This window comes from Salvelinus alpinus, chromosome 15 (assembly GCF_045679555.1).
Source record: "Salvelinus alpinus chromosome 15, SLU_Salpinus.1, whole genome shotgun sequence".
Classification (NCBI taxonomy): domain Eukaryota; kingdom Metazoa; phylum Chordata; class Actinopteri; order Salmoniformes; family Salmonidae; genus Salvelinus; species Salvelinus alpinus.
Window position 1 is genome coordinate 29,944,582 of NC_092100.1, and position 26,305 is coordinate 29,970,886.

The 26,305-nt window shown below is 42.1% G+C and overlaps 1 protein-coding gene across 1 annotated transcript in view; it reads left to right on the plus strand.

The window, feature by feature from the left end:
• Positions 1–25,738, plus strand: part of nrn1la (neuritin 1-like a) — a 60,324-nt gene extending 34,586 nt beyond the window's left edge. The window contains exons 2-3 of the mRNA XM_071343276.1: positions 20,780–20,930; positions 25,362–25,738. Of these exons, the coding sequence (XP_071199377.1) occupies positions 20,780–20,930; positions 25,362–25,659 (449 nt within the window). The 3' untranslated portion in view covers positions 25,660–25,738. The remainder of the gene's footprint in view (positions 1–20,779; positions 20,931–25,361) is intronic.
• The last annotated feature ends 567 nt before the right edge of the window (positions 25,739–26,305 follow it).

The following is a 26,305-nucleotide window of genomic DNA, read 5'->3' on the forward strand; positions in this document are numbered from 1 at the left end:
GTAAAGCATGGTGGTGGCAACATCATGCTGTGGGGATGTTTTTCAGTGGCAGGAACTGGGAGTCTAGTCAGGATCGAGGGAAATATGAACAGAGCAAAGTACAGAAAGATCCTAGATGAAATCCTGCCCGGAAGTTTCACCTTCCAACAGGACAACGACCCTAAGCACACAGCCAAGACAAGGCAGGAGTGGCAGTAGGAAAAAGATGGCTGCAGTTGCACACTAGTGTAGCGAAATGCTAATTCTGTTTTACATGAAAACGGCTGAGATTACTCAAACACTGTAGCTCAGTCTGGTCTCATAGACTAGACATAACATAGTAAATGAAAATCCAGGACACTCATGATATGTTACCTTTGGTATGGTTACATAACGTGTATTATATTACACTATATATATATACATATATATGTAACATGAACATCTAGCAACTCAAAGGTTGCATGTTTGAGTCTCATTATGTGGTCCCGTGTGGCTTAGTTGGTAGAGCATGGCACTTGCATGGCGCTTGCATGGTGCTTGCAACTCCAGGGTTGTGGGTTCGATTCCCATGGGGACCAGTATGAAGAAGGTATGAAAACGTATGCACTCATACGTCGCTCTGGATAGGAATGTTTAGTAAAATGTCATCACAGACAGCGTTTAGCTATGTTGCAGCTACTTAGCGTGTTAGTTAACCTTTAACCACTGTTGTCTCGATGTAGTGAAAGTGCAGATTTAATTCTGTAAAATTAGAAACTGGCAGTTGTGAGAGTGTATTGAAGTGTTCGTGGAAAGCTAATGTGGAGTGTACCAACTGAGATTTAAATTAACATGGTAATGCTTTCACTGATGGCACAGAAAGGAAGATAGTTCCTACATCATAGAGGGCTTGCTTTGTTATCCAACTGATCTTGTGTCCTTTCTGTCATCCATCTGAACCCTGTTCATTGCTGCTCGCAGATATATATTTACTTATGCTTGGTCCCTGTTGAGCAGAAGGTGTAAAAGGAGGTGTAAAGGCATAAAGGGAGGTCGGGGAGGAAAGGAGAGTGAATCAAGAGAAAGAAATTAGATAACTTTATCCTTCAAACAGTTTTCCTTGAGGGCACGTGCCCTTATGTAACCAAACTGACAGAAGTGAAATGAAGAGCAAGAAATGCATAACACTAATTGCACCAAAGTACAATTTTATCAATTTATGTCAAGTCAGTGGTTGTTTCCTACACAAGTTTCCACTATTAACACTACTTTTATCACAGATAGAAGTAATCTTTTAGGATTCTAACTTGATTTTTGATTCTCTCTCTCTGCTCTTACATAGGCCTACACAATTGTTCTGTCATAAGTCTGACCCTGTACTGTATGATATCTGTTAGTTTGATACAATTCTGTGATCTATCTACTTCAACTTAATGTGGGTGTCTCTTGTGTGTGTGTTTGCACATGGGAAGCGTTTGTACATTCACTCTGCCAAAACAGTACACAGTTAGTCACCCTTCTAGATAACTTGAAACAGTCCAACCAGGTCTTGTGCCTTGAAGCCACTTAGGGTGACTAACTGTGTACTTCTTTCACAAATTAGCTTCAGCTGGCTGGTGTGCGACTGTGGCAAAGTTGGTTTGACATCTCTGGGGCTAGTTAGGGACCGTCAATAAATTACAAAATGTAAATGACACAATATTTTCATGTTGCACATCTTCTAGTTGTCTCATTAAATGCTTTCAATATTTGTCTATGCATTCTACAATTTATAGATGGTTTGAGGTTTTTAAGTTATTGAAATTTGGATCTGTTGAAATTTTAAAATATTGTCCCAAGTACATTGGTAATTTACAGATGGTCCCTAACTAACCCCATAGGCGCTACCATCTGTGGGCATCTGGGCACGATTGAAATAAACCCAACCCAAGGAAAACTGTTATGGTACCATTCATTCCGTGACACACAATATTTTTCTATCACCTTGCAAATCTCAGTTTTGGACGAGACTGACTTTATGACCAAAATTATCCTATTTACACTTTGTAGTCAATTATGACACTAGAATAAGTGTTTCTGACTCATATCGATGCCACATATAGGCCACAATCAAAGCGAGAAGTAGCTTTTTAGGGGCAGCCGCTCTTAAAAGACGTCTGTTTTATGCAGAAGAACTCCTAACACACTGGATGACAGATGGGATTCTTGTGCATCTTTCACAGCCTTTTTTCTGGCCTTTCTGTGAGTATCTGAGTAGTTTTTTTTGTCAGACAGAATTATGGAGCCCTTATATCTTAACTGTCTCAAGTAGGACACCATCACTGATTGTAATCAAAAGGCAGTCCCATCTCATTGGCTCTGTCTTTTTCCTATCTGTTTTTTGGAGCAGAAAACAGTGCTTTTTGTTAGTGAGGGTTATTTGAGCAGCCATGTCTCATCTGCCTGTGATCAAAGGTAGCGCTCAGACTCTGCTGAGGGGAAGGGAGGGGAGGGGAGAAAAGGGGGATGCAGCCGCCCAGAGATCCCTCCACCGCCATAGCAACAACAATCCCATGGGGCATGGAGTTGGAGGAGATATAGAGGAGTGAGTGTGTGTGGTGTTTCTGTGTGTCCATGTGTTGTGTTCATTTTGTTAAAGTGTTTGTATGTTTACGTGTTTTGGTGCTTGAGTGTGTGTTTGTGTTTATAAAACAGTGTGCTAAAGAATGAATATGAAAGAAGCTTGCACATTAAATATCTTTTCTCTTTTCATCTGTGCCCTTGAAGCACTTCTGAGCCAGAGAAATAGTTACTTGGCAAGTATTTTTCCTTACAGATTAATCAGACCTTTAGAGAGAGAGGGGAAGGCAGGAAGACAGGTCAAGAGATAGAGTAGGCTTAAAGATGGAATCCTTACTTGTAACATACATTTTGGGACTTGTAAATGAATGATAAATAACAGGGATTTGCATCTTTCCCTTTCAAGACGATTCAATTCGTATTTAGATACATGGGCTCCGATACGATATATAGGAACGATTTGTTTTAGTTTGAAAATATTTAGTTTGATTAGAAAAGGGAGACTAGGAATCTACCACCCCACTACTATCAGATTAGGTGGAACAATGTAGCCTATGTTTATTTATTTTTTATCACCATCACCCACTAATTAACTTGTCATTTTTGCTGATTAAGTGTTTGAGCTAGTAATGTATCAATATGCATTGTTTACTAATTAACTATGACACAGCCAATGACTATATAGCACAACTTTGGATTTCACCTCCATCTCAAAATCGAATGGTTTTGAGCGTTTGGGTGTTTTGTTTTTAGCTTTTCTCATCCCGCTTTTGCCATCCAGTGCACCTCGCAAAGTGATTGCTGTCCTCGTTATGAAATGATCAACTATACCCCGTCATCATCTAAAAATGATGACGTACACTGATTGTTTAAAGCAAAATTACCAAAACTATTGTTGATGGTGAACCTGAACAATCAAAACAAAATCTATTGTAAGCCCCATTCAGCAGGGTTGATTCTCTGGTAGCTTACTTTTATTTTAGTAAAACACCATTTTTAACAGCACATAGATAACAATAACTTAGCAAATTACATAGTTTGTCATTCAACAAATAAAGCCTAATATCGCACAAGCCAATTTAGCATTTGAATGTTGAAGGTGCCGTGTAGATCAGGAACAGGCCGTCTACCTCATGTTTGTCAGCGAGCAAAGCAGTTTGACTAGGCTACTGATATTTCCTGGGGTTATTGGAATTATCTCATTTGAACGACTTAGTATTTCTTTTGAAGGACTTAGTATCGTGTCTCAACGACTTAGTAAAAAAACAAGATACTCAAATTTTCAAACGAGATAGTAAGTCGTTTGAACGACTTATCTTATTTGAATGACTTAATTGTTCTTTTGTCTAATTAGGCCTCATTTCAGACCGTGTAATGGTTGCTGCAGCCATTCATTCACTGATTCCATCCATTGACGTGATTATTAATTGACAGTTATTTGATAGCCTAAAGCAGGGCTACTTTTTAATGCCAGAGCATGTAAGTGGGTAAGTGTAGAGAGAGGAGCAGAGAGTAATTCAAGCAGATTTAAAAAATGGTGTCAACCTTCTCTCCCGCTCCAATTTTGCTCTGGTACTGCTCAGCCACAAGCTCTGGGCATGCTCTGCCTAGCATTTTTCATTTCCTTTATCACTATCCTTTTAATTAGGCCTATTCAATTGTAATTATTTAGCCTACCCCACACACAGTAGCCTTATATTCAAATTTTTTACATTAGGATATGTAGTTTCTATTTTTCAAGATGGGGAGAGGTCTGGCCGTAATAAAGAGATGCTCTGCTTTTTTGACACCACACTCCAAAAAGCAAGTTCTGCAGCTCTAGTTTAGTCTAATCTTGATTATTGTCCAGTCGTGTGGTCCAGTGCTGCAAGGAAAGACCTAGTTAAGCTGTAGTTGGCCCAGAACAGAGCAACATGTTCTGCTCTTCATTGTAATCAGAAGGCTGATATACAGTAAATATGCCAGTCTCTCTTGGCTAAGAGTTTTTTATTTTATTATTATTTCTCCTTTATTTAACCAGATAGGGCAGTTGAGAACAAGTTCTCATTTAGAACTGCGACCTGGCCACGATAAAGCAAAGCAGTGCGACAAAAATAACAACAACGAGTTACACATAAACAAACGTACAGTCAATAACACAATAGAAAAATCTATAAACAGTGTGTGCAAATGAAGTAAGGAGGTAAGGCAATAAATAGGCCATAGTGGCGAAGTAATTACAATTTAGCAATTAACACTGGAGTGATAGATGTGCAGATTAGGATGTGCAAGTAGAAATACTGGTGTGCAGAAAAACAAAAAACAAATATGGGATGAGGTAGGTAGTTGGATGGGCTATTTACAGATGGGCTGTGTACAGGTGCAGCGATAGGCAAGCTGCTCTGACAGCTGATGCTTAAAGTTAGTGAGGGAGATATAAGTCTCGAACTTCAGTGATTTTTGCAATTCGTTCCAGTCATTGGCAGCAGAGAACTGGAAGGAGAGGCGGCCAAAGGAAGTGTTGGCTTTGGGGATGACCAGTGAAATATACCTGCTGGAGTGTGTGCTACGGGTGGTTGTTGCTATGGTGACCAGTGAGCTGAGATCATGTGGAGCTTTACCTAGCAAAGACTTATAGACGACCTGGAGCCAGTAGGTTTGGCGACGAATATGTAGCGAGGACAAGCCAACGAGAGCATACAGATCGCAGTGGTGGGTAGTATATGGGGCTTTGATGACCAAACGGATGGCACTGTGATAGACTGCATCCCATTTGCTGAGTAGAGTGTTGCAGTGAATAAAGCAAACTTAGGGAGGAGGCTTCTGATGTTAACATGCGTGAACCCAAGGCTTTTACGGTTACAGAAGTCAACAAATGAGAGCGCCTGGGGACACACAGGGCCGGGTTAACCTCTACATCACCAGAGGAACAGAGGAGGAGTAGGATGAGGTTACTGCTAAAGGCTATATGAACTGGTCGTGTAGTGCGTTGGGAACAGAGAATAAAAGGAGCAGATTTCTGGGCGTGGTAGGATAGATTCAGGGCATAATGTACAGACAAGGTTATGGTAAGGTGCGAGTACAGTGGAGGGAAACCTAGGCATTGAGTGATGATGAGAAAGGTTGCATCTCTGGAGGCGCCAGTTAAGCTAGGTGAGGTCTCTGCATGTGTGGTGGGTGGGACAAAGGAGCTATCTAAGGCATGTTGAGCGGGACTAGGGGCTCCGCAGTAAAAAATTAAACAATGGGAGCTACCCTAAACAACAGTATACAAGACATATTGACATTAGAGAGAGGCATAAAGCAATCACAGGTGTTGATTGGGAGAGCTAAGACAACAACGGGTAAGACAACAACGGGTAAACAGCTAAGACAACAACAACGGGTAAATGGCGATGAATGGGCAGAGAGGGTCAGTTAGCTACACGCAGGGCCTGAGTTCGAGGCTGGGGCCGACAGATAAACAAAATGAAGTACCGTGTTAATGAACAGTTCAGCAGGCATCAGCTGTATAGCAGAGTGATCATAGGGTCCAATGAGCAGCAATACTACGCTAGGTGAGCGGGATACATGGCGTTCAGAAAGCTAGCGGGCCGGAGCTAGCAGATGGGTCTTCACCGACATCCACGACGCAGAGGCCGGTTGAGAGCACATCGGCCGAATTACGTCACCAGACCAGCCGTGATGGATCGGCGGGGATCAGTGTCGACAAAGGGTCCAGGCCAATTGGCAAGAGAGAGGTATTGTAGTTGGTGTACTTCGTTGGCTAGCCGGGAGATGGGCCTAGCTCGAGGCTAGCTCGAGGCTAACTGGTGCTTGCTTCTGGACAAGGGCGTTAGCCACAATAGCCACTCTGTAGCAGCTAGCTAGCTGTGATGATCCGGTATAATTGTCCAGAGCTTGCGGCAGGAATCCGGTGATGTAGTGGAAAAAAGCAGTCCGATATGCTCAGGGCTGATATTGCGCTGTGCAGACTGGCAGGCATTATCCGGGCTAAAGCGGCTGGTGTCTGAGCTAAAGGTAAAGACCGCTAGCAGTGGCTAACAATGACTAAATAGCTAGTAGCTAATTAGCTGGATAGCTTCTGATGGCTAGCTTCTGATGGAGGTTCCAGTTATTAGGTCTAAAAAATAGCAGATCCGTACCACATTGGGTGAGGCGGGTTGCAGGAAGGTATATTTATTTCGAAAATGGAAAAAAGAGATTGAAATATATATATAAAAAAATGAATATTTACATGGGACAAAACAACACACGTCTTACTGCTACGCCATCTTGGATATCAGAGACTGACTGCGTCACTTCTTTTTATAAGACGCAAATCCTAAATTGTTTGCATACTCAACTTATACACAGCTCTGACACACACACTTATCCCACCAGACATGTCACCAGGGGTCTTTTCACTGTCCCCAAATCCAGAACAAATTCAAGAAAGCGTACAGTATTATGTCGAGTCCTTATTGCATGGAACTTCCTTCTATCTCATATTGCTCAAATAAACAGCAAACCTGGTTTAAAAAAACAGAGAAAGCAACACCTCACGGCACAACGCCTCTCCCCTATTTGACTTAGATAGTTTGTGTGTATGCATTGATATGTAGCATACGTGTGCCTTTCAAAAATGTTTACGTAGTTCTGTCCTTGAGCTGTTCTTGTCTATTGACATTCTGTATTATGTAATTCTGTATTATGTTTCATGTTTTGTGTGGACCCCAGGAAGAGTAGCTGCTGCTTTTGCAACAGCTAATAGGGATCCTAATAAAATACCAAATACCAAATGTATTAACATATGTTTTAGGTAGGCAATACATAGACTCCTGTAAAATGGACCCAATTGTCACAAACGTCAGTTTAACGTCTAGTTTTGATTTACATTTGGTTTAGTTGTCAACTAACGTGAATTCAACGTGAAATCAACGAAAAATGCTCCCAAGTCATTGGATTTAGGTGAACATTTGGGTAAAAAAATAAATAAATTGAATTACGTTGATGACTCTGTGTTGATTGAACTTTTGTTGAAATGATGAGGAAACAACGTTGATTCAACCAGTTTTTCCCAGTGGGAAGGCTACCTAGTCATAAGCCTACACTCACTGCTGGAGGGAATGTACAGCCGTCCTTGATTGTGAGCTAGAATGAAATGTTGAATGAAATATGTGCGACACAAGAGGTGAACAACGGTTTTCCATCAATAGAATCAATGTAGGGAGGTAACATGAGAAATAATTAGACCGCACTTACTTGGTCGGACTAGTTATCTCATGTGCTTTGGCAGAGAAGTAGCCTATGTGAGCGCTTTAACAGTAGCCTAAATGTACAGTTAAAGTATACATGAACAATAAATTAATGAACTTCAGAGATAATAGGCAGTTTTTTTCTGAGAACAACATGCTCTTATTAGCCTAGCAGAATCACCCACAAAAAGAGGTTTGTGATAGGCCTTCAATTTAATGGCTTAACTTGCTATAGCCTACAGTTCACAATAACAAGCATTCCACTACACCTGCAATAACATCTGCTAAAAATGTGTACGTGACCAATACAATTTGATTTGATTTGAACAGGAAAACATGTTGCACCAAAATATAATGAAGAGGTAGTAAACTTTTATGATGACACTTTGTTTAATCTTTAAAGCGTTGGCTAATGGTTTACTGAAACATAAAGAAGCTATCCGACTTTCAATAGAACCGCAAAAAGGCAAAGCCAAAAATATTGATTTGAAAGCATCCTCGGTAAGGAGCGCTTGAGAGGGAGAACTATGGGTAATAGATGGATTTGGCGGAAGGGTTGCAAAATAAATCCTTGCATTGCAGGGATCAACTTGCTTTGGCAGTTTTATAGCATCATGCAGTAGTAGCAGTAATAATAATAATAATAATGAACAATTACTACCTTACTATTCTGCGCATGCTGACACAAACCGATTAGGCAATTTCAAACATGCTGGGCAAAAACATTCTGAGGTGTGCATGGATTATTTGGACAATAATGTTGTGTGGAGTCGTTTTTATTAGCAGGAAGAAGTTGAACTAATGTCTAATTGTGGAGTCTTTGGTAAACAAAAGTGTCACAATACATAGGGGAATATTTATCAATCAGGGCATTTGAATCCGAGTGGGAGGGTTCTACTAAGCTATATGGAATTGTTTAAAGAAGGTTGGACCACAGATCATTTAGCTATTTGATTTAGAATTGTAAGGCCCCTCTAAGTATATAAAAAAATCAACAAAAATTATTTAATGACATTTTTTATTTGGCCTTACTGCTATTAGCCCATACAAAGCATATTAGTACGCTACAGACAGAATTTGGCAGATCGGCTCTACCAATTACAGACGAGTCCCAAAACGCTTGTGGGGGTCGTAGAGCAAAACGGTCGTCATGTACAGTACCAGTCACGAGTTTGGACACACTTACTCTTTCAAAGGTTTTTCTATATTTGTACTATTTTCTATATTGTAGAATGATAGTAAAGACATCAAAACTATGAAATAACACATATGGCCTCAAATAGTAACCAAAGAATAGTTAAACAAATCAAAATATATTTTATATTTCAGATTTTTCCAAGTAGCCACCCTTTGCCTTGATGACAGCTTTGCACACTTTTGGCATTCTCTCAACCAGCTTCATGAGGAAGTCAGTAGCTTAAACTGACCGACGTTTATGGTGATTGTTTTATTATGCTAATTATATTCCCGTGGTGTCACGATCGTCGTCAGGGTGAAAATGACCGGACAAAGGTACATTTCTTTTTATTATGAATGTCGCCAACAAAAACAAGAAACAACAAAAACTAACGTGAAGCTGACTAGGGCTATACAGGCCACTAACACAGACAACTACCCACAACTAAGGTGAAAAAACAGGCTGCCTAAGTATGATTCCCAATCAGAGACAACGATAGACAGCTGTCCCTGATTGAGAACCATACCCGGCCAAAACATAGAAACAGAAAACATAGAAATAAAGAAACTAGAATGTCCACCCTAGTCACACCCTGGCCTAACCAAAATAGAGAATAAAAGCCTCTATGGCGAGGGCGTGACACGCGGGGACGAGGACATTGACTCTAGGGGGTGTTTAAGGGATTGTTTCTCAGAGCGGTTAAAGTTATCCCTGACATAGGGGATAGAGGCCTCTAGTTTTGATATGTGTCACGACTTTCGCCGAAGTCGGTTCCTCTCCTTGTTCGTGCGGCGCTCGGTGCTCGGCGTCGCCAGTCTTCTAGCCATCATCGATCCACTTTTCATTTTCCTTTTGTTTTGTCTTGTCGTCCCACACACCTGGTCTCAATTCCCTCATTACATGTTGTGTATTTAACCCGCTGTTCCCCCCCATGTCTTTGTGCGGAAAAGTTTATTGTAAGTGCATGTGCACGTTTTCTCTGGTGCGCGACGGGTTTTGTACCCATTTGTTTGTTGTTCTGGTTACCGGTGGTTTTATGAATAAAACTGCTCCGTTGATTACCCAGTTTTGCTCTCCTGCGCCTGACTTCCCTGCCACCAGTTACGCACTCCCTTACAATGTGTCTTTCAGCACCAGTCTGTAGTACATATCCCTAGCTGGGTCAATAGACCCAAGTGGATTAAACATGGATCCCTAAATACACTTAGTGGTCGAAACGCGTTGCAGTTGTGCACCCTGATATTCAGGCTGATCTGCTCCAATATGTATTCTTTTGTATATATTTTCTGTTAAAAAAAAATCACAAAAGTTTATTGCACCATACTGGCCACCTACTTCTTTTCTTTCTACAATCAAATAAAACAAAATCGCACAATAGACACTGTAAGAAAAATGTTATAAAATAAAAATAGCATTCCCACATGGGAACAACTTCATCTCAATTTATTTTTCAATTTTAGGCTTTTAAAATATATTCCATTCTCTTTTCTATTGTTTATATTATGGCTATATTCCCACTAATATTCCATTATATAATTAAGCTTTAACATGTGTATTTTCTGTCTTAATAATAATAATAATAATATTAATTTGTAGAGTGCATTTCCCACGCTCAATGCACATGTAAAGCTTTTAGTCATCCAGAGCGATTTATAGGAGCAATCAGGGTTAAGGGCCTTGCTCGAGGGCACATCGACGGATTTTTCACCTAGTCGGCTCAGGGTGTTGAATCAGCAACCTTTCGGTTACTGGCCCAGAGCTCCTAACCGCCAGGCTACCTGCCGCACCTTTTATGATTTGTTACTAATTAAATTGATTTATATTATCGTGTTTCTATTCCAAGAAAAACTAAAATACAGTTTACAATAGCCTATATATTGCCAACCTAAAACATCCGTTAATACATTTGAAGTTCTTCAAAATATAAACTACATACTGTATGTGACTCAACACATGGATTCGGGCCTATGTAGCGAAATCTGAAATTGTGTTTTTTACATTGGATAAAAGTAGAGACCGAGTTAGAAAATGGTATATCATACACTGAAGTTGATGAACAATGGGAATGTAATTCTGCTACGAAAGTTACTTGCATAGTGGATTGAGTCTTCTGTTTAGACAATGAACCATAATCTCAACTCTAATGCCATATTCAAAACAACTGGGAACTTGGAGATCTCTCACTTCCTAGCAGTCAAAACAATTGGGAACTCCGAAAAAAATCCAGCTTGGAATTCCAACTCGGGAACTCGTACCTCTTTGTAGAGCTCCGACTTTCCGACCTGAAGTTCACTGACGTCATGATTTGACCTTGAGTTCCCAGTTTTTTTGAATGCGGCAAAACTACCATGCATGAATCTGCAGGTAGCTATAGCTAACCAACTAGGTTCAATGTCAGCCAGCTAGCTAACATTAGGCTATAACTAGCAATGCAAATGGCTTTCTGAGATATGAATAATGTTACTACACAGATCATACACTTAACATTAGCTAGCGAGCCAGCCAGCTAATGTTAGCTAGCTAGCTAACAGTACGTTTTCACTTGCAATGAAAACAACTTTCTGACAAAATTTGAAACGTATAATATCTGAAAATGTAGCTAGACTCTTACATGGAAGAACGCTTCTCCCTCTCTGTCATGGATGCCATTGTTGCCCTTAGTTTGAAGATGTAATCTAGAGACAGGTGTTTTGTACAACAGCCTTCTTTCTGTGTTCTCTTTATGTACTCTCTCCGCATTTGGCATTAATCTCTCTGCTTCCACCAGGCATTCCACTGATTTCAAATCTCGGTCAACTTCTTCCGTGACAACGACACTGTTTCTTCCCCACCATTGTCATCAGAAGCCACTACAATGTCTGGTTCAATTAAAATGATTTTTTACCTAAATCAGGGATTTCCTCATTGTCTGATTCATTTTCAGAGTCAGAGAGTGTCAACATGGCACGTTCATCCTCCAGAAAGTAGTCCATCACAACTTTTCCCACTGAGCTTTGTCGATAGCGCTATTAACTTCAGGGCAGCAATGTTGAGATATATATATTTTTTTTAAAGCTGCAGTAGACAGGATTGTCCACACATACTGAGCAGCTCATGTTATAGACAGAAGCACGCTACATGACAGACCAATCCGAACTCATCTCTCAACATGTCCAGCCCAACCATTATCTCAGCCAATCATGGCTAGCGGGAAGGTTCCTGTATTTGTCCTTAGCTAAACCAACTAGGCTCGTAATTTAAACATTTTATTTTTATTTACAGATGGCATTTCAGTTTGTTCCTGAAGGCATTTCTGCAAAAAAAGCATTTTGATAAAAAAAAAAAAAAAAAAAAAACATTGTGAAGTAGTGACGTGCGGCATAAGCCTACTTTCTTGAAACGGGTCACATATCCTAATGTTAGAAAGTAGAATAGAAACTAGATATAGGGTGGGGTAGGCAAAATCATTAAGACAAAATAGTCCTAATTAAAAGAATAGCGATAAAGGAAATGAAAAATGCTAGGCAGAGCATGCCCAAAGCTTGTGGCTGAGCAGTACCAGAGTGAAATTGAAGTGGGAGAGAAGGCCGACACACTTTTTGAAATCTGCTCGATTTACTTTGCTCCTCGCTCCAATGAATGAATGGCTGCAGCAACCTTTACACTGTCTGACAAGCTGCATAACAAATTAAGCCTAATTAGACAATAGAACAACTAAGTTGTTCAAACAAAATACTAAGTCGTTCGAACGAGATACTAAGTCTTTCAAATTATATACTAAGTTGTTCCAAAAGTCAACTTGTTTTTGTACCTTGGGCTTCAGGGCTTCCGTAGAGAGGACGCATCAGTTGTCATAAACTATTAACTATTTTCAGAAGGTAGAAAGAAAGTAAAATGAGCAAGAATCTTAATTTGATTTTTTTAATATATATATATAGCCACATTTTGTACTGAATCAGCGATTTGGAACGTTTGAATTAACTTTCTGACCGATGCATGCTACATTTGGATGGGTTTGGGGTCCACCGACTGATGCAGTCGTATCTTAAACATTTGAATCGGGGACTGATGCGTATCGGTGAATCGTTACATCCCTAATATATAGCAATTGATTCTTGAAGAATATAACTTATAAATGCCTTGTGAGTTTAGTTCAACTGTTGTACCCCATTAAAACCCCAAATATACGCTTGTTTTACTCCAATGTTTGTAAATAATGCAAATGTGAACAAAACTGTATAGCCTCAAAACATGCTTAAAACTATAATTTTGACATCATGGAAGGTCAGTCCTTGCATCCATAGCTCTGTCTATGAATTTGAGGGAGGTTACATTTCTCCAGGCGCATCCCTCTGCTTTTTCTATCAAATCAGAGGCGAGGTGTTATTGAATTTGTTATTCAATTAAGGATTCTAGCTTTAAGGAGCTGGATTGTATTTAATGTCTGATGAAGCTCTTTCTTTACATTGATGTTAAAGGTTGCTCTCTGAGTAAAGCATATTTATCTCCCTCTCTCTCTCTCTCTCTCTCTCTCTGTACTAACAAACAGGCAGAGGATTTGCCTCATGTAATATTCCTAGGTCTGCATTTTGTTCCAATTATTTCCACACACCTATAGGACAACTTACACAGCAACATTGGTGGTCCTAATGAACATGATGTTGGTAGTAACATTAACCCAGTCATTTCAGTGTGACCTGCTTGGCTTTTACCTCATTAGAACAGATTACAGTTGAACCAAGACTCCACCCAGTTGTTCCAGCCTCTCCTTCCTCATAATGCTTCAGAATTGACTAATGATGTTGCAAAATCTTTGTCTTTCTTGAGCACAGTGTGTATTATGTATTCACCTCCTCTTCACTTATCCCTCTCGCTCCTCTCTGTATCACTATTGTCCTGTCTGGGAAAATTAATATCTAGGCTTTTTATTCTTATCCCTCCTTTCCTGTGTCAAGGGAGCTGAGGTGCAAATGGAAAAATCTGAGCGGTTAAGAATTTATTTGGAAACAAGAGTTAGTATGGTAGAGCTAATTATCAGGTGTTGTTTTTTTATGCCCATCCCATGCGTACTCTCCCTCTCTCTCACTCTTTCTCCCTTTTTCTCTCTTTTTCTCTATCTTTCTCTCTTTATTTCTCTATCTCTTTTTCTTTCTCTCTCTCTTTCTTATTGTACCCAGCATGGAGGCTGCAGTGGGAATTCAGTTCCTCTATTCCTCTCGCACGCGATGCTGTCACCGGCAGGTTAATTAGCCTGGCTTTCGCCCTTAACGATGTAACACCAGAGGCCTGAGTTACCATAGTACCATAGTAAACCTCCCCAGCCTCCCTCCCACTCAGTCTCAGAGAGTAGAACACAGCAGCTACCTGCTCAGACAAAAACCTTTGGCTTTGCTGCTCAGACAGTGACACGCTGAATATTTGCTCAGACAAAGAGAGACACTGAGCTGCTACTAATCAGACACACTGGACGCTTTTTAAACAATGCCACACTGGAGCCTGTTCAGACAGTGCCACACAGACCTCTGAGCGCCACCCGCAGATGAACAAAGAGGACTTTCTATTAAAATTCCAGTCCCTGTGAGGGTAACAGTGCTAATGATGTGGCCGATATATCAGTCTAATAACTTGGCTAATGGCTCCTGTCTCTAGAGCACCTCGTAGTGTATTGGATGGAGTTGTCCTCCCAGTGGATGTATGTGGAGCTGACGTTAGAAATAACCCAGGCCAGTGTACACCAGTCTTCTGCGGCTCTCCTCTCTCATTCATATCAGCACTTTCAATGTGGCTCAGTCAATCTGCACGGGCAAAGTAACTATCTATTCTTTCTTATTGAAAGCAGTTTTCAAATGTGGTTCAGTCAAACCGTGCAGGCAAGAGTAACCATCCATTCTTTCTCATTGAAAGGTATTCCTGCAGGGCTGTATGATGGAGCCTAGCATGAGATATCACTCCCTATGTGTCTGACAGATCAGCCAGATCATCAGCTTATTACTAGATGACACCTCTATACTTATCACAGATTTTACACGGATTCCAGATAATACTAGATTTTGATTGGTATCTAATTAGCTTTAGTTTCATAATGACAATTACGTAAGCGTTATATAAGTTACTATAGTAATTTCAGTGTTACTACACAGGTAAAGGAACAACTTATTGTAATTGGTTACTCCACTGATTCTCCAGCCATTTGAGTCAGAGCAAGTCAAGAGCCCTACCAAATGAACAAAACAGTCTGTGTTGGAGTTTTTTTTACTATTACTTTCATATAATAAAGGGATTGAGGGAATACATTTGGCCATTTAATTAAACGCCTGGAGATAAGAATTTCAGTGGTGAACTAAAACCAACAACAGGTTACCTGCAACGAATAAGAGGACCCTGGGATTTGTAGTGCTTTATTATTTCCCCACTTCCTACTTGAACACAGTAAATAACACCCAGCTGTAGGAAGAAAAGTACAATTAGAACATTATATGCAGCAAAATGGTCAGCTGAACTCTAAGTACTGTTTTATTTTTAGAGGTGTCACAAGCATTTGTGTATGGGTTTATCGAAATCTTTCAGAAATTGACACATGAGAAAGAATGGGTTTAATTTATTTTGATGTGCTCCCTGTGGGTAGTCTGTGCACCAGGTCTGCTAGTTCAGCACTGCACCTGCCAACAGCTGCATATTCAGTCTCATGAATAGAGATCGCGCGCTTGTCCCGAGAAAGACTCATTCTGCTGGGCGTGCTGGGCGTGCTGTCCAGACCCAGTTATTACAGTGGACTAAGTTATTACAGTGGACTATTACAGCTGGATCTTACCAAAAAATACTGTATTTTTATCTTGTCAATTTTTACGCTTAATACTGTTTTATGCTTCTGGAGATTAATCATATATGGAGTGATGTCAAATGGACCTTTATAAATAAAATATAATTCTGTTTTCCATTTATGTATTTCCTTCAAACACATAGTCATCAGCTACATTTTATGTTTCAAGGGAGCACATTTTTATTAATGGTGGTCTTTGATAACATATAACATGTTATGTTGGTATAGTATAGTTCAACTCATTATGCTGTTCTGTTTTACTCTGTATTATACAGACTGTACTTATCACGTTTCAGGTAAGACCCAAATGCAGACAATGTTGAAGTAACAGTTTATTAATCGAACAGGGGCAGGCAAAAAGCAGGTGAAGGGCAGGCAGAGGTCAGTAATACAGAGAAGGGGGGGCAAAGGTACAGGACAGCAGGCAGGCTCAGGGCAGGCAGAAGGGTCAACACCGGGAAAACTAGGAAACAGGAACAATCGAGAGACAGGAGCAGAGGGGAAAACGCTGGTAGGCTTGACAAAATAAAACGAACTGGCAACAGACAAACGACAAACAGAGAACACAGGTATAAATACACAGGGGATAATGGGGAAGATGGGTGACACCTGGAGGGGGGTGGAGACGATCACAAATACAGGTGAAACAGATCAGGGTGTGACAGTATCCCCCCTCTAGGGGCGCACCTGGCGTCCTACCTGGTTGACCGGGGTGCCGGCATTGGAAATCCACGATGAGGCCTGGGTCCAGGATGTCCCTGGCGAGGACCCAGCACCTCTCCTCCGGGCCATAGCCCTCTCAGTCAACCAGGTACTGGAACCTCCTGCCCCGAGGTCGAACCTTCAGGAGATGCCTCAGTGTACGCTGGTTGGCCGTCAATGAGATGGGGGAGAGAGGTAGTTGAACTGTGTGAACACCAGGGCCCATCTAGCTTGCCTGGAATTGAGGCGCTTGGCGGTACAGAGATGCTCCAGGTTCTTGTGGTCGGTCCACACGATGAACGGATGTTCCGCCCCCTCCAGCCAGTGCCTCCATTCCTCCAACGCCGTCTTCACCGCGAGAAGCTCACAATTCCCCACATCGTAGTTCTTCTCTCTGGCATTGAGGTGATTGTGCAGGGATGTAGCTTGAGGTCCAGGGAAGAATGCTGGGACAGGACAGCCCCCACTCCGACATCCGAAGCAACGACCTCCACCACGAACTGACCAAGATGGGAGCTGTGGTGAAGCGATGTTTGAGATCCCGGAATGCCCGGTCAGCAGCTGGAGACCATGTGAACGGAACCTTGGGCGAGGTGAGTGCAGACAGTGGGGAAGCCAGGGTGCTGTAACCCAGGATAAAGCAGCGATAGAAGTTGGCGATCCCCAGAAAACGTTGCAGCTGCACCCTGGAAGTAGGCTGGGGCTAATCCACCACCGCTCTCACCTTCCCGGGATCCATTTGTACACTCCCTGCAGCGATGATGTAACCCAGAAAAGGGATGGTGGAGTGATGGAACTCACACTTCTCTGCTTTTACAAACAACTGGTTCTCCAGGAGGCGTTGGAGAACCTGTCAGACGTGGAGCACATGTTCTTGGGTGGAGCGTGAGAAGACGAGGATGTCATCGAGGTAGACAAAGACTCCACGGGAATGACGGAGAGGTCTGGGGCAACTTCCGAGCCCCCAGGAAGACGTCCCAGGGCAGGTTGTGCTAACTTCAGGCAATGGGCGTGGCAGAACAGGCTCCAGCCCATGATGGCACCAGTAGACCAGTTAATGAGGGGATTGTGTTGCTGGAGCCAGGAGAATCCCAATACCACGGGAATCTGAGGAGACTTAATGAGCAGGAACTGGATAGCCTCACTGTGGTTCCCTGACACACGTAGGTTGATGGGAGTGGTGTTGTGGGTGACCCGGCCTATAGAGTGCCAGTCCAGCGCTCTAACGTCCATGGGAATGGAGAGGGGCTGAGTGGGGATGCCCAGCTAGGAAGCCAGAGTAGAGTCCAAAAAGCTCTCATCGGCCCCAGAGTCGATGAGGACCCGGAGAGATTTCGAGGGGATAAGGGGAAGATGGGTGACACCTGGAGGGGGGTGGAGACAATCACACAGACAGGTGTGACAGTACTGGATTTCCAGAAAAGCCTGACAAACTCCCCCGGCACCATAAACTTTCTCATTTGGGTAGTGACTCATTCCATTTTCCACCCTGACCAGCAATTGTGTGAGGATTATCAGGAGCAGTAATAAGAATAAGTAGCAGTGTTTTAAGCATCTCTGACTGGTGAGCATTGTCTTTTCCTGAATCCTTCCAATTACTCACCTTGATCTCTGTGCTCCACTCTCATGGCCTGCAGATATTTACCCTGGCTACAGGCCAGTTCATTACTGAGGCTGCAACTGGAAGAGTGAGGTTAATACTCTACATGGAAGCAAAGGCTCCACTGTGGTAGTTCTGATGTGCTGTTGCACCATGAGCCAAAGAAACTCCAGTAACAAGCCTCATGGAACATTGCTATAATGACAGGAAAACGCAAGATTATACAGTGCCGTTGGCATCCAGTTGTCTATCTACTGTATGTCGTGGTAGAGACAGTATGGCTATGATGCCTGACACTTATAGAACATTTTCCCTGTATACTTTTGATATTGATACCACTTTAATTGTATTTTGTCTCATGACACCAATACTCTTGAAAGAAAATATCTGCACAGGAAATCATTAGATTTCTAACCTTCAAGGAATGCATAGCTAGACGTGCACATATCTTTATCGATCATTATTGATGGGGAGGGGGGAGTTTGATAAATTATCAAAGTTAAAAACCAGAGTGTGGTGTAAATACACCCCTTATGGATAGAAAAGTAATTGAATGTTTTTCAATAATGTCCGTTCTTTTCCTCAGTCGTGTCTGTCTGACCTGAGACTGCCTGCTTTGTGATCCATGGATTCCCCCAGGGTCTGTCATGCTATCAAATATTTACATTGAGGCTCAAAAGCAGCCTAAGGCATCAGCATACACCAGCAACATGTGCTTACATGAAGAACCACTGGGCTGGACAACAGTTGTTTTTTGACCAACATACAGTGGGGAGAACAAGTATTTGATACACTGCCGATTTTGCAGGTTTTCCTACTTACAAAGCATGTAGAGGTCTGTAATTTTTATCATAGGTACACTTCAACTGTGAGAGACGGAATTTAAAACAAAAATCCAGAAAATCACATTGTATGATTTTTAAGTAATTAATTCGCATTTTAATGCATGACATAAGTATTTGATACATCAGAAAAGCAGAACTTAATATTTGGTACAGAAACCTTTGTTTGATTTTAATCCATGACGGCGTAGTGTGTTACTAATGGTTTTCTTTGAGACTGTGGTCCCAGCTCTCTTCAGGTCATTAACCAGGTCCTGCCGTGTAGTTCTGGGCTGATCCCTCACCTTCCTCATGATCATTGATGCCCCACGAGGTGAGATCTTGCATGGAGCCCCAGACCGAGGGTGATTGACCATCATCTTGAACTTCTTCCATTTTCTAATAATTGCGCCAACAGTTGTTGCCTTCTCACCAAGCTGCTTACCTATTGTCCTGTAGCCCATCCCAGCCTTGTGCAGGTCTACAATTTTATCCCTGATGTCCTTACACAGTCTCTGGTCTTGGCCATTGTGGAGAGGTTGGAGTCTGTTTGATTGAGTGGGTGGACAGGTGTCTTTTATACAGGTAACGAGTTCAAACAGGTGCAGTTGATACAGGTAATGAGTGGAGAACAGGAGGGCTTCTTAAAGAAAAACTAACAGGTCTGTGAGAGCCGGAATTCTTACTGGTTGGTAGGTGATCAAATACTTATGTCATGCAATAAAATGCGAATTAATTACTTAAAAATCATACAATGTGATTTTCTGGATTTTTGTTTTAAATTCCGTCTCTCACAGTTGAAGTGTACCTATGATAAAAATTACAGACCTTTACATGCTTTGTAAGTAGGAAAACCTGCAAAATCGGCAGTGTATCAAATACTTGTTCTCCCCACTGTAGGTGTCTCTTTTTTTTTTACTTCCTCAATAGAGGGCTCATATGTTCCTCTTCACTTCTCTTCCCTCTAGTTCCTTATACTCTACCTATCTCTCTTGACTGTATTCACACTTTTGACTATACCTCTCTGCAGGGTTTTAGTAAATGTTAGACCCCCACTGCCAAACATTGCCTGAAATCCGTAGGTTTGCCGCAACAGAAAGAAGTCTTACCTATTAAATATTAAACATGTCCTTCCCGGGGGACCAGAAGAGAATGCTGGTGATCTGCTGTCTGACCCAATTACCATCCTCAGTTTTACCTCACTTAGTCCCACCGTTACGCTCTTTGAGAGTTCGCCTTCAAATGGCTGTATTACCAGGGAAATAAGAAGTATGGGAAGAGAGAGGGGATAAAGAGATAGAGGTCTCTAAGGGAGCAGTTTCATCTTGTGGGTTCATGACTCACTTTTTCTTTAATATATATTCACACGGCTTACAGGCACTAATTGATTCACATTAAAAGGATTCATATGTAGCCTAAATGATCATGAAATTAAGTTATATCTGGGTCACTCACACTACAGCCTGTACCCCTCTGACATGCTTCAGCTAAAACATCCTTCAGGGCCACAATTATCTTTCCAAACATATTTTTCATACATGGACTTTCTGGAGTGTGCGCCTTGAAAGTTTGTTGTTCAGAGCGAGGCACTCAAACTCCATTACTTTGGAGTGTATAAAACCATGCTGTTTTCAAGGACTGAAGTACTCTTTCTGAAATAGCCTGAAAAAGCAACATAACCAGGTCTCTTAATGTTAGGAGAGTTAAAGAAAAATATATAGAAGATCCAGCTATAGAGGATCCAAGGTTGGTCAAGCCTTGTATAATACCGAGAACTTGGATGCAGCTTGTTTAAGTAACCAAACAAGTTCTTAGAAAACACTCAAAAGTCCCATGCTTGGCAGTGTTGAACTCTCCTGATGCTCATTTCTCCCCACTGTGAGCCAGGGATACAGAGAGTGCTGATGGTATACTGTATGTCTCTGTCTCTGTGTCTCCTTCCAGTCGTCGGCCCCTGTCCCAGCTCTGCTGCCTCCACCAGGAGGTGTCACTCCATCTATAAGGGCTTCGCTCAGTGTCTGATGGCTCTGGGGGACAGCCTGACTGAGAGTGCCCAGAAGAATGAGGATACACAGGAGATACACACCATCTGCAAGTAAGCACACACATCTGTACACATACACATCTGTACACACGCAGACACACACAATCCTCTCATCTTTATGTTGTTTATAAACACACACACACTCCCACTTTGAAATGTGTAAATTGACGGAACACTGTGACCCACAATTTCATTACCATTGAAAGATGGACTCCACCATATCTTTACCTCTATTTAATTCCCTCCAGATCTTTGTCCATCTCTATCTCTCTCTAACATGCTGACAGCTCTTCCCATTTGCTGTAGGCATAGTGGAGTACCTAATTAAAGATTAAGGGTCTTTCTTTACCCATCTCCGCTTTCCATTCTATTTATACATGATTCTGTAATCCATCTTAATATTATACCTTCCCTTCTGGAAATGTCTATGAATTTGTTGAGCAGTAATGTCATCGTCATGGTAGATGCTACTCCGTGCATCACCGCATCAAGCTCAACCCATTCCCAGACATATTGTTGCATCTGTAACTGGTGTGAATTGGCTAGCTAGTTTGCGGTGCGTGCTAGTAACATTTCAATTGGTGACTTCACTCGCTCTTAGACCTTGAAGTAGTTTTCAGGGAGCAGTCATGGCTTTTGTGGATCGATAGGTAACAATGCTTCGTGGGAGACATTTGTTGATGTGTTCAGAGGATCCCTGGTTCGAGCCCAGGTAGGGGCAAGGAGAGGGACGAAAGCAATACTGTTACACATAAATGTAGGAAGGTCCTATCGACAGCCTTAAGCCAGTTACTGCATGGCTGCGTGGCTGGAGATACCCTTGGAATCTACAGGGATATAGTGGTCGTTACAATGATGTTGTTATTTTGGTCATATTCCTTAACACTAGAAAGGCCTCGACACACCCCGCTTTGAGAAAATGAGCAGTCATTTTGACTCAAACATTCTAACGGTCTAATAAATACATTTCATATATGCTATCGGAAAAATAATAGTTTGGTTGTGTTTATGAAGGTCTTGGTTAACATCTGAATACGGAAAAACATCAGCCGATGTCACAAAGTGCTATACAGAAACCCAGCCTAAAACCCCAAACAGCAAGCAATGCAGATGTAGAAGCACAGTGGCTAGGAAAAACTCCCTAGAAAGGCAGGAACCTAGGAAGAAACCTAGAGAAGAACCAGGCTATGAGGGGTGGCCAGTCCTTTTCTGGCTGTGCCGGGTGGAGATTATAACAGTACATGGCCAAGATGTTCAAACGTTCATAGATGACCAGCAGGGTCAAATAATAATAATCACAGTGGTTGTAGAGGGTACAACAGGTCAGCACCTCAGGTGTAAATGTCAGTTGGCTTTTTATAGCCGATCATTCAGAGTTAGAGACAGCAGGTGCGGTAGAGAGAGTCAAAATCAACAGGTCCGGGACAAGGTAGCACGTCCAGGTTCCATAGCCGCAGGCAGAACAGTTGAAACTGGAGCAGCAGCATGACCAGATGGACTGGGGACAGCAAGGAGTTTCCTGGCCATGGACCCAAAATATTGATGTTTTGTTCCCCGAGCCACTTAGTTATCACTTTTGCCTTATGGCAAGGTGCTCCATCATGCTGGAAAAGGCATTGTCGTCACCAAACTGTTACTGGATGGTTGGGAGAAGTTGCTCTCGGAGGATGTGTTGGTACCATTCTTTATTCATGGCTGTGTTCTTAGGCAAAATTGTGAGTGAGCCCACTCCCTTGGTTGAGAAGCAACCCCACACATGAATGGTCTCAGGATGCTTTACGGTTGGCATGACACAGGACTGATGGTAGCGCTCACCTTGTCTTCTCCGGACAAGCTTTTTTCCGGATGCCCCAAACAATCGGAAAGGGGATTCATCAGAGAAAATGACTTTACCCCAGTCCCCAGCAGTCCAATCCCTGTACCTTTTGCAGAATATCAGTCTGTCCCTTATGTTTTTCCTGGAGAGAAGTGGCTTCTTTGCTGCCCTTCTTGACACCAGGCCATCCTCCAACAGTCTTCGCCTCACTGTATGTGCAGATGCACTCACACCTGCCTGCTGCCATTCCTGAGCAAGCTCTGTACTGGTGATGCCCCGATCCTGCAGCTGGATCAACTTTAGGAGACGGTCCTGGCGCTTGCTGGACTTTCTTGGGCGCCCTGAAGCCTTCTTCACAACAATTGAACCGCTCTCCTTGAAGTTTTTGATGATCCGATAAATGGTTGATTTAGGTGCAATCTTACTGGCAGCAATATACTTGCCTGTGAAGCCCTTTTTGTGCAAAGCAATGATGACGGCACGTGTTTCCTTGCAGGTAACCATAATTGACAGAGGAAGAACAATGATTCCAAGCACCACCCTCCTTTTGAAGCTTCCAGTCTGTTATTCGAACTCAATCAGCATAACAGAGTGATCTCCAGCCTTGTCCTCGTCAACACTCACACCTGTGTTAACGAGAGAATCACTGACATGATGTCAGCTGGTCCTTTTGTGGCAGGGCTGAAATGCAGTGGAAATGTTTTTGGGGGATTCAGTTTATTTGCATGGCAAAGAGGGACTTTGTCATTAATTGCAATTCATCTGATCACTCTTCATAACATTCTGGAGTGTATGTAAATTGCCATCATACAAACTGAGGCAGCAGACTTTGTGAAAATTAATACTTGTGTCATTCTCAAAACTTTTGGCCACGACTGTAGGTATGTACGGCAGGACCAAATCAGAGAGATAGCTAGGAGCAAGCCCATGTAATGCTTTGTAGGTTAGCAGTAGAACCTTGAAATCAGCCCTAGCCTTAACAGGAAGCCAATGTAGTGAGGCTAGCACTGGAGTAATATGATCAAATATTTGTGTTCTAGTCAAGATTCCAGCAGTCATGTTTAGCACTAACTGAAGTTTATTTTGTGCTTTATCCGGGTAGCCCGAAAGTAGAGCATTGCAGTAGTCTAATCTAGAAGTGACAAAAGCATGGATTTGCTGTTATATAGACTTATTAAAGAAAAGTCAAGGTGGGGGCATGACATAAAAATTGATATTTGCATTTTAAATTCATATTGAGTCAAAATGACTCAATCTCTTCTAGCATTAAGGTACCAATTAAGGTAATCCTGCCACTCAGTCAGCACACAATTGCATACAGGTAACTGCCCAAATAATGGAAACACTTGAGAGATACAAAGTATATTGAAAGCGGGTGCTTCCACACAGGTGACAATGACCCTATCCACAGGGCACAAGTGGTCACTGAATGGTTTGATGAGCATGAAAACTATATAAACCATATGCAATGGCCGTCTCAGTCACCAGATCTCAACCCAATTGAACACTTAAGAAGATTCTTGAGTGGCGCCTTAGAGAGCGTTTTCCACCACCATCAACAAAACACCACATTTTGGAAATTCTCATAGAAGAATGGTGTTCCATCTCTCCAACAGAGTTACAGATATTCTTAAGTCTATGCCAAGGTGCTTTGAAGCTGTTCTGGATCATGGTGGCCCAACGCCCTATTAAGACATTTTATGTTGGTGTTTCCTTTATTTTGGCAGTTACCTGTACATGTGTGTGCAGTGCACATTGACACAAACACACCCACACACACAAATGCGCACATGCACGTGCACACACACATTCACACACTTCCCAGGAATCTCTCAGGGACCAGTAGAAAGGCAGTATTTTCCCTCCTGGATAAAATTCTCAGATTTGCATCTAGGACACTGTCAGTATTCTCTATGGAATGATAGGAGAGCTTACTGTGAGTATAGAATAGAAATGAAGGGGAAATCTGCCATTATTAGAACGGGTAATGTCATTGTTTCCCTCAAGCTTGGTTTGTGTGTATCTTTATGTGTGTTTGTTTATGCATTAGCATGCAGTGTATGTTTTTGATCAAGTGTTCAATCTAACACCTCAGCAATCCTTTATTATTTTAATCAGAAAAGAGACTGCGGTCAGATTTAGCTAACAAGCTACCCTTCACCTGCTGTTACTCTGCTGTTTTCTACTGCACATGTGACTCTGGGACTTTGCAAGGCTGCATTTTGCTTCCACTTTGTTTCACCCATTCCCCTCAAGGTCTCCTGTGTGTATGGTAAACAGATGCACCTAAGCCCCCAGCAGATGTGCTGTTTTAGGGTTGAGTTTATACTAAGGGGGCATATCCAAATACAGTGCAAGTTTAGCCTTTCTGCACTTGTACCCAGGGAATGTGAATCTATGATGTGTCGTGTTACGGGCATATGTTGTGTTGGACCAATCTGCTTCTGCCTGATCTCCTCCTTATAGATTTACACACAGCCCTTCCCATAGCAACCAAATAACTACAACCATGGTTTCATGGGGGATCCTTTACTGTATCACACAGATGAATAATAGACAGTGTCTTGAGCTACATTGTTATACCTGGTTGTTAGAAAGATATGGACATATAAAAGTTATTCTAGAACTCAAGAGCTATGTGACCATCTCTCTCCCATCCCCTACAGGTCCTGGGATGAGTTTCATGACTGTGCGAACGTGGCGATGGCGGGCTGTCCTGATGAGGCTGCTGCAGTCTGGGAGTCTCTGCGACAGGAGTCCAAGAAGATGCAGTTTTCTGGTAACCTGTATGACATGTGCTCCAGTCGTAACCAACCAGCTGGCACTGCTGATGCCCTGAGCCCACCCAACCAGGAAGAGATTAACCAGGAGTCTCTAAAAGCACACACCCACCATCTAGGTCCCTTCTCTTTCTGGTTGCTCTCCTTATGTCTGTCCCTTCTGCTGATGTTGGCCAAGATATAGGCACGATCAGGGTGAAGGGGAGGGAGGAACTCATTGAGGACATGTAAAAATAAATAAATAAAAGGATAATAAACTTGAATATTTTTTGTGTACTAAAAATGAGTTGCATATATTTCAAGCTGCATGTTCAGATTGGTGGCTCCTCATCTGTAGTGTATTCATTTCATACACACATTATCTCTCTAACTCTCTCTGAAATACTCTCCTCCTTTTCATCAATTTAAGAGTTGGATAGTATGGTTCCAGGGGGATGCTGTCTGGGAGAGCTGAGGGTAGAATGTAAATGAGCAAATAAACCTCAAACATCTAGAACCCAAGACAGATTATTCAAGCCTCACCAGGCAAGGCTTAACAGCAACATCTCAAACATAAACCTGCATCCTGAAGTTTCCTTCAGGTTGTTATTCAATCAGAGAGCACTATGGGATGTTTTGTAGCATTAAAGGCTTAGCCAATTTTTGTTATTTCGTTTGGGACTCACTGAGGATTACAGAGAGAATTACTCAGAGTAAAACCTCTGGAACAATAGAGCTTACCTGCAGACAAGCATAATGAAATATACCCAGCTCATGGCAGTTTGAATGTTAAGGACTGAAGGCTTGGATCGCTGTGTATTCACCCAGTCCGGGTCTATTTAACACAGTGT